Source organism: Parasteatoda tepidariorum, chromosome 3, assembly GCF_982258835.1.
Source record: "Parasteatoda tepidariorum strain Cologne lab strain chromosome 3, Ptep-v5.0, whole genome shotgun sequence".
Lineage (NCBI taxonomy): Eukaryota > Metazoa > Arthropoda > Arachnida > Araneae > Theridiidae > Parasteatoda > Parasteatoda tepidariorum.
In genome coordinates, this window is record NC_141757.1 from 110646030 (window position 1) to 110655625 (window position 9596).

A 9596-nucleotide genomic window follows, 5' to 3' on the forward strand; every position below is an offset into this window, starting at 1 on the left:
AAATTCGACTATGACATTATGATAACAGAATACATTGGGATAACAGAGGTTAGCCATGAAATCAAAAAAAGAGAAACCGAACGAAAGAATATTAGGGTGATTTCTCACTTTTAATTTGCATTCTGTACGCTCCCGTATGTAAGAATTGCGCATGCGCAATTGGAAGAGCGTTAATTCTGGTGAAAGGCGCATGCCCCTATAAAAAAAATATCAATATCATAGAATACTGCAATGATTCTAGTGATGATTGATGAGATCTTTAAATTCTGTTATTTTTTAACACCGATGTATATCAATTCTAAAGTTTTTTGGGCTTTTTTTTCAGGACGAAAAAACGTTTTCCAATGCAAATAGACGGTGAACCTTGGATTCAGCCACCTTGCACTGTAAGTATATGTGTTATTACCCATTTGCAAAATGGGTTTTGGTTTGAATTTGATGGCGTCATCACGCTTTTCAACTGCAATAATCAAGAGTAATAGTAAGCAGTGCGGATGCATTGCTATGGCGACCGCTGCTGTTTGATAATTTGTATAGAATTCATTTTTTCACTTTTAATTTTGTTATGCTGTAAGTTGGTGTGTTTATTTTTGAGATATAGGACCAGAGAGATTCTATAAATACTTCTTGAGTCGATTGAGACTATCGCGTTATATAAATAATTCAAGCAATTAAAAAGGAGACTTAACAATAAAATTTGAGTATTGGTTAAATCAAATTACTTACTGGGAATTTTGGGACAAAGTTAATATCTATTTTACAACCATTGGGGAAAATCTTTCTAAACATTAGCGTATGTGTTTAGACTAGAGTATGATGCTATATGTTTGAATGGATTTGTATAGATATGTATGCTTAGAGTCACAATATATTGCCAATTTTATTTGATTCATTCCAAATTAAATTTTACTAAATTGCGTGATTACCAATTGTTCTAAGACTCTATAAAAATATATTGATATCAAAGTTTAAAAATCAAAAATAAATACTAAAGGCTACAAAAAAAACTATTGATATCCTAATTTGATATATTGAAACAATAGTTAAAATGTCCCATAAAATATGCTTATATCACAATTTAATCCCTGAAATAAAAAAATTAACGTGTTACAAATATTCCAAGTGCATCGATTTTTATCTGCGAAAGAGTTGTTTTAATTATTAAAATTGTTTTACAAAACCCTTAGAACCGAATATTTTATAACAAAAATGCCAAAGAAAATGTTCTGCAACTAAAATGCGACGTTTTTCTTTCTTATTTTAGATTCACATTAGCCAGAAAAACCAGATGACGATGCTCATGGCTCCCCAACCCACTCGAAAATCAAAGTTTCCTTTTTTCTTTTTCAAGAAGAGGAAATAATCGTGCCAACTTCTCATCATATTCCGTGAGTATAGCCTTTATTTCTTCTTCCATACATCAAAAATGAACCTCGACATTTTAAATAGCGTGAACTTAACTTCAAAATGCATTCAGTATGCATATTACTTATTACTTGGCTGTATAAAAACAAATAAGCAATATGCATATTATTGTCTCAAGTAATAATAATACAAAAGTAATAATAAAATGCATGTTATCAGCTGACACTATGCATATTATTATTACTTATTGCTTTATTAAAGTGCAAAATCAAGAGTTTTCAGTAATGTGTGCAGTGCGCCAAAAAAAACGACCACTCTGAATGACTTCTGATCTAATAATCGGATCTTCACGTTCTAGGACTCAATCTTAATGGTTCAAGGGGGGTGACCTCAAATATTCTAATTAATAAGTGCAGACGATATTTTAAGTTACGAAATATGACACAAAAACGTACTTTCTCTGAATAAATACACTTTTTTTTCTCAACGGATTCGTATTTCTGACCCTCGAATTATAGGGGGTAGTCGCAATCTGAGAAATATGATTGGTCAGAAGAGCGGTTTAAAGTTTGGACCCCTTCATGTTAATTTTACTTTTTGCGTACTTCCCCATCAACCGAAAACTTTTTAAGCGAATTGAAACAATTCTGCCTACAATTATAAAATTCCTATACTTATTAGTTTTCCTTTCTTAATCTTATGGAATTATTCTTTTTAAAGTTTTACTATAAATAATATTTATAAAGGAATAATTATTTTTTAAAAAATTAAACACGTAGTCTCTTATAATTTCAGAAATGCTCATTTGGGGGCGTCGTTCACTTATATTAAGCACTTTCACATTCATCATTGACTTTATATGACATAACGGATAAAAAAAATAATTCAGCACGATTTTTTTTTATTCATGGTTGTTCTAATCTGGCAAACATCATTGATTTTATCATTAAAACACTCGATAAACAGAATCATCCTCAGTTTAATTTATATCAGTGTCTAGTTCTAGCCAATGAGAGTTTCCATTTTACAAACGTGTCTTGAGAATGATTTTTAGGATTGAGGACTAAAAGTGCTCTTTTCATCCACTGTCCGAATTTCAGGACGCTAGCCCAAACGGTTCTGGAGTTATGAAAGAAACACATAGATAGAGAAAATCTTCAATTTATTATTATATAAATTAACTCAAAATATATAAATTAACTCCTTTTGAAAACATTAATTATTCGCTGGGTATGTTATCATACCAATGTTTTTTTTTTCCTTAAGGTTGTTAATACCATACTCTCAATGTGATACGTTAAAATAATTCAACCTTAGAAAAAAATTTCGGATTAAAAGTAATCAGGAATTTGTTTATTTTTACTTCGTTTGATCTTAATAGTAGAAAAAAATTTCAGGTCTTTGATCTTTCCATAAGAAAATTCTTTAGTAAGTCGTGCTTTTTAAGTATTTTTTTATCCTTAATTCCACTTTTTTTTTTCAGATTTCAAGCATACTTTTTTATCGGCAAGAGTTAATTAATTAATTTAATTAAGTCTTTTTCTACTAGTAGCATTATTGTTTTTTTAAATTTGTTTCAATATTTTATAAGTTTCAAATTACTTTGCTTGGTAATCCTTCTCGGTCTTTTCGAAGTTTTCATACATTTAAATTATTAGTTTTCATAAACAAAGACTTTAAAAATTAAAATTCCAATTTTTTATGTTCAGTTTGTTTTTAAACAACTTTCTTAATACTTTAATAGAAATGTCATTGTTAATAACAGTAACTATAACTTCATTAATATGTGACTTCTTCGCTAGCTTCCCGTTCGATAGAATAGAATAAAATTTTATGAAAATTTATGTAATAAAGTATGAGTCCAAAAATAGTGTTAAAAACGATTATACAGCTCTCGCCGCTACAGTTACAGAATTTCAAAATTTGCAAGTGACGGCATCGGCTTATTTTCATCAAAATGTAACCTTTACTATAAAAAAACGTAGAAGGAAGTGAAGGACAATATTTTCTGCCTAAAAAGTATCTAAAAGAGTGCTAAGCAGAGATGAAGAAAAGAATTCTGAAATAACTTTAGACGCTCCAGTGATTGGTACTAATACACGAAAATCATCAATTCAAATCTTTCCACATTTAAAAAGTCTTTTTCATCATTTTCGGAGTGACAAGAGTATTTAAATTTTCAACCAATTACATTCAAAATTTAACAACCTATTTTATTTTATTTTAAAACAGCCCGTCGTTGAACAACCGGCGCAAGTTTTGAGTTTACGGTTACTAATGTTAAACTTCGTAGCCTTGTCATTTTGAATCCAATCCAGAAGACAGGGGAACTTCTGGATCAAGTATTGGGGGGAATTTACCTTCGTGGAGGTATTTTTGATGGAACTAACCAGTATTTGGCTGCATGGAGAAGAAAACCTCACACGGTTAGCCTGACGACAAATGGACTCTCACACATGATTCGTCTACCACTAAGGATATTTTACGTCAGCACTGTGATCGGTGGGAGCCGGATGCGGAATTCGTCTCCACCTGCCATCGCTGGGATTCAAACCCAGATCACTTCTTTGGGAGGCTAGCGCTCAATCCCTTGAGCCACCACGGCTCTCTGCAGCATAATTTCATTTTATATTTAGTAACCGTTGTTGAACAACTGACACAATTTTTGGGTTTTCGACTATTTTATTGCAATTTCAGTTTATCATTCAATTAAACTTGGCGTAAATTATACTTTAAGCATTATCAAGGCTCTTCCCTCCTGTTCACGTTATTTTCTAATGTTATTACCAAATAACGCTTTTTATCGCTAAATTTGGCATATTTTTCTGCTACTTAATTACTCAAATACTACGCGAACACATACAATATAAGAAACAATAAAAACAACCCAAGAATACATAATAATAGATTGCATCAAAAAATCTAATATTATTTTGCACAACTTTCAAATGTTAGAAATATGTAAAAGGTCAAAAACGATAAAAGTCATAAATTATTTATCCTCTGCTACGAAGTATTTATAAAAGAAGACAAAAGTTTAAGTTCCTAAAAATAATTATCAACTATTTATGAGCGAGGTGAAGAAATTTTCCGCATAATTTTAATATATAAAAATATTTTTACATTATCTTTAAACAGAGTTGACACAGTTGACTCAAATGCGACTATTTGCAACTATTTTCAGCCTGAGGCGACTATTTCAACTTTTTTTTTGCCTTAAAAAGCAACTATTTTCAGGAAAAACGACTATTGGGAGACTTGTCTGTACTCCTAACTACGTTTTTTAGCATAAATTGGGTTGACAACCTGCAGCCGACGGGAGATTCTAAACACAATTAATTTTTTTTTCTTAAAAAGTAAAATATGTTGAAAATTTTGAATTGCAAATTTGAGGCATCACTTTTTAATGCGCTCAATTTGCTCAGATTCCATTGTAAGTCTACTTTGTCTACTACTACGAATTTTTTTAGAAAAAGTATGTTTCTTTTTTAATGAAAAAGTGTTTTTTTAGTGAATTCTCTAGCAATGGAAAGTATTTAGTTTTCTGCAAATATACTAATTTTTTCGATATAAAAATTTAGTGCTAGAACACTAACGTTTATTTAAAAATTATCATATTTGACACCAACTTGACTAAAAGGATCATGGTATATGACAATCAAGTCATTTAATAAAATTTTCATATTATTGAAAAAAAAAATTTTCATTTAAGCAACTATTTTTATAGTTTTCAGCAACTATTTTCATGCTTTAGGCTACTAAAAGCAAATATTTTGTTCATTTTTTTTCTGTAGCAACCCTGTTAACGAGTGTAAAAATTAGAAATATAGACTCTGAAAAAATAAAAGAAGCAGAAATATGACGAAGGCTTAAAATAAAAATGTTTAAATGATAAAAATGTTGTTATCACAAGTGAATTAGTGAACTAAACTGATTTTTTTCTTCTTCTTTTCTTTTAAAAATTTTTTTAACAATATAAGTTTTCAGAATCGCTTTCCTGTTTAAATATGACTGAATTCTTCATACTTTTAATTGAATCGTTTGTCCTTTTTAACAAGATTGTAATCAATATTAATTTAAATTATTCCATAGTGGCGGAACATTGCACATCGTACCAATGTGAAGGAGAGGTGTTTGTGATTTTGATTGTAAATCAGCGCGTGCAGCGCCATCTTTTGGTGGCCGTTGCAGTATAAACAATGTTTGTAGGTTAAGTTTGTCTCAGTACAGGCAAAAGCTATAACCTTAATCAAAACAACAACCTCAAGCGAAAATTGTAGTGCATATATAACTGTAAGATTTTAAATCAAATCGGTTAGAAATTGAAAAAGGTATGGTGTCTGCACTTTTTTTGTTGCAAAAACAACTATTGTAATTTATGAAGGCTTATTTCGCCAATATACTTTTCTGACTCTTTCATTGGAATTTCTACTCTTTCGTTACGAAATATGATCTTATGTGTTACCGCTAAAGCTCGAAAGCCATTAATATGTCTATTATTTAACTAACCTGCAGCGATTGACTAGTGTAACCCATTAAAGTGCGGAATCAAATGTTTTCCGCTGTTAAGCTAGGTGATAGACGCATTAACTTAGTCCATATCAAAGTTCAAGAGATAGTATTCCTTATTTTACCAGCTAATTTGTTGATTGTATTAAGCTAATTCTTTAGACACTAAAAAATAAATATATGACTTTATGTTAGTTTCTTTAACCCCTTATTTGTCGGCGTCACATCTCATACTTTTGGCGTTTTTGTGCCCGTAGGGTTGACGTCGTATTTCATGCGACGAAAAAAAAATTGCATTATTGAAATTGAATTCGTCGCTACTTACACGTCTCTTTAAATCTCGCAATTATATTTGTATCTCTAACTACTACTAAAAGACGGCGCAACTAGTCCCAATTTCTTCATAATTTTCGCAGTTTGATTTTTCGCCTTGAATTGAAATCAAACTCATTTTGTACTTTCTGTAGTTTCGCTTTCATTAGTGTTACCTGTTGCATGTCAAAATAGTTATGATATATTCAAAGAGTGAGTCCGAGAATATGAATTCATTATCTCTCAATCGGAAGATGATAGTCTTGATATATCAAGTAAAATTTATTTCCCAAAATAATTTTTTTCTTTTTTAATGGTTATTTCATGCAGATATTTATCTTAAACACCTTAAAGCAATAGAGTTAATAAATATGTTACCAGAGTGTTTAAGTCAAAACTTGGGTGCCTTGCAGGGAAAACGGGAGATCATTGGACGGAACATTTCACCACCTATAAGTCAAGCAAAAAATTCCTTGTTGACAAACATATTTTACATTTTCGAAATCAGGATAGAACATATATTAATATTAAAGAATAAAAAAATGCTTTTTTTAGATCGGAAATTCGGAGGAAAAAAAATACGTCACAGAAAGGGCTAGTTGTAATAATATTTTAAACCGTTTAATTCTTCTTATTATAGTTTTAACTCAGTTAACACATTAACTAGATAACACATTAACTTAGTTAACACATTAACTAGATAACCAGTGAAATAACTTATTTATACACTTAAACTGTAACATATGCTTGAACAAATGTTGCAAATGTGAAGAAAAAATAGATTTTTAAAAAATTCACAAAATACTGTATGTCTTACATGTTTCAATAATTTTTTTTAATCTTTTCAGATAGCAAATCAATAGATATTTCTGGACAGTGCTTCAATTTCTACAATAATAAATGAAAACAAGCGTAAGGCACATGAATCTCAGAAACAAGCAGTATTTTCTTTCATTTTTTTATCATCTTTTAATTCAAGTTTTTCATGGTCAGTGTATCAATAGTTGTGTACAAAGAAATGTACAAAATAGCTTCACTTATGTATATCCTCCTTATATTATATTCCTATTTGTTATGTACTGTAAGAATAACCATATTTATAAGATATTCACTTTTGTGAACGATTCTCATCCATTTCATTGTTAACTTTCATTCTGTAGTGACATAGAGAAATAGTGTGACTCAAGCAGTAACATTCGATGCCACTGTCAAGGAGGAACCCTAACTTAAAAATTGTCAAATCGGTGATACTTTCATTTTTGCATAATTTGGGTTTTTGTATAATCTAGTGCCCTTGAAACAGTTCCTTGTTCGTTTTTTTTTTTTTTTTTTTTTTTTTCAATATTCGAAAATCAAGATTGTAAGGAAATAGGAAGAAAAATAATGATGGCTTTAATCTAGTACTCTTGAAAGACTTTTTTTTTTTTCAATATTCGAAAGTCAAAATAATAAAGAAATAAAATGAAGAAATAGTTTTTTCGATCTTGGGCCCTTGAAATAGTTTTTTTTTTCGATATTCGAACGTCAAGATTGTAAAGAAATGAAATGATGAAAAAATAGTGCTCTTGTATCATTCTTTTTTTTTTCTCCAATGTTTGGAAGTAAAGATTATGAAGAAATAAAATGAAGAAATAGTGTTTTTGATGTAGTGCCCTAGAAACAGTTTTTTTTTTCTTTATTCAAAAATCAAGATTATAACGAAATAAGATTAAGAACCAGCAAAAGGAGAAAGTAGCACTTCCCCTCGGTCACCATGCTTCGAGAGCATACGTACGCATGCGAGCGCCGTTGACCTTAATTTCATTTAAAAATTCATATAAAATCATACTGCGGTTAAATATACTGAAATTTACAGTTTATTATCTTCTATAGTTCCTTAATAATAACCGGTCATAAATTGTTCACGATGTTTAAAAAGAATTACGAAACTGACCCATAAGATATCACATAAACCAATAGGCATAACATCCCTTTCCCATTCCATCAAAATATAAACAAAAACCCAGTAGTTCACGTATCACATCTTCCCGACAATTGTATACATGTTTAAATACCCCGGATCAAATAAAATTAAATTACTCGGTTCCGAAATCGCAGATTGAATATCAATCCCATGTGAAACATTCTAAAATATAACCGCCGTCTATTGTTGTTTAAAAATTTAAATAAACGTTCGAAATTGAAGTCACGTCCGCGTGGTTACGGACCGCTGGAATTGGAAAAACTCGTCTCATATATGATATCTGGAGCTGCAAAGGGAGATGGAGATAGAGTCCTGTCATCAGGTATATGTGATCACGGTTATGAACGAATTAAAGCTATTAAACGAAGTATTAGCTAAACACTATCATATCTCGAACGTTTTCTGATTGGGCAAGTCCGCTACTCGTAAACCAATAATTTTATTAATTCTTTTGAAAAAAAATTGTTAAAATCGCCTTATCGAAATTAAAACCTGGGTGTTTTTTCACCTGAGGAAATGTAGTTTTTTCCCCCTTTACTTTGCTATGAAAAAACACTCCAGAGCAAAACAATTTTTGTAATAGTTTATTAATATAGCTTCCGAATTGAATGGATACAACACAGTGAAAAAAAATATTTGTAATAATCAGTCATTGTTGAAGAAAATTTGCAAACAGATAAAAAGAACTTGTTTTCCGGTTTAAAAAAAGAACGAGACATTTCGTACAGCTCCATACTTTTAGGTCTATTCTTTAAATTTGAGATAACTGACATTTAAAATTGAGATAACTGACAAATCACACCTAATTTATTTAAGAAATCTCTATTCTGACGCAACCTAGCACTTATGCTTATTATCTTCTATTCAGAGAATATTCCTGTTAATGTTATAATTTTCTGATGACTTCGAATATCGAAAATAGTTCAAAACGGGATTTCATTTGGCAGTACAATTTATGCAATAAAAATGATGCCAAAACTTGGAAATTAAGTGAATGTCTCTTGAAGAAAGTATTTCTAATAACAGGGCATTCTTGAAGAAAATTTGCTGCAAATAACGAACAAAAAATCTCATTTTCCGATTTAAAAGGAAAAAAAGATGCAAGCTGCATACTTTCGGGTCTATTCTTTGATCGAGCGATTTGAATTTTCACTGACAAACTAAAATAGTGATAAAGGACATTTAAATGTCTTTATCACGTTTTATTGTCTGATCGATCAAACAATAAATCTGTAAATTTTATAATTTTCATAGGATTTTGAACATCGCAGCACTGTTTACGTTGAAGCTTCACTGGGCGTTGCATTTTTGGCAGCAAAAAATAAAAACAATTTTAAAAAAAGTTTCCTCATAAGGTTTCTCCTTAATAAAGAATGTTATTTAAAAATCATAATAAAGTGGTACAATTTTGTAAATATTTTTCTCGTGAAGTCTTACTTATGTCGGA

At 30.3% G+C, this 9596-nt stretch overlaps 1 protein-coding gene across 8 annotated transcripts in view; it reads left to right on the top strand.

The window, feature by feature from the left end:
* The window catches only part of Dgk (diacyl glycerol kinase 1), a 464938-nt gene extending 457211 nt beyond the window's left edge, over positions 1-7727 (top strand). For all 8 annotated transcript variants that reach the window (XM_087159924.1, XM_087159926.1, XM_087159928.1 and 5 more), the window contains exons 27-29: positions 326-386; positions 1265-1388; positions 7035-7727. In XM_087159924.1, the coding sequence (XP_087016050.1) occupies positions 326-386; positions 1265-1363 (160 nt within the window). In that variant the 3' untranslated portion in view covers positions 1364-1388; positions 7035-7727. The remainder of the gene's footprint in view (positions 1-325; positions 387-1264; positions 1389-7034) is intronic.
* The last annotated feature ends 1869 nt before the right edge of the window (positions 7728-9596 follow it).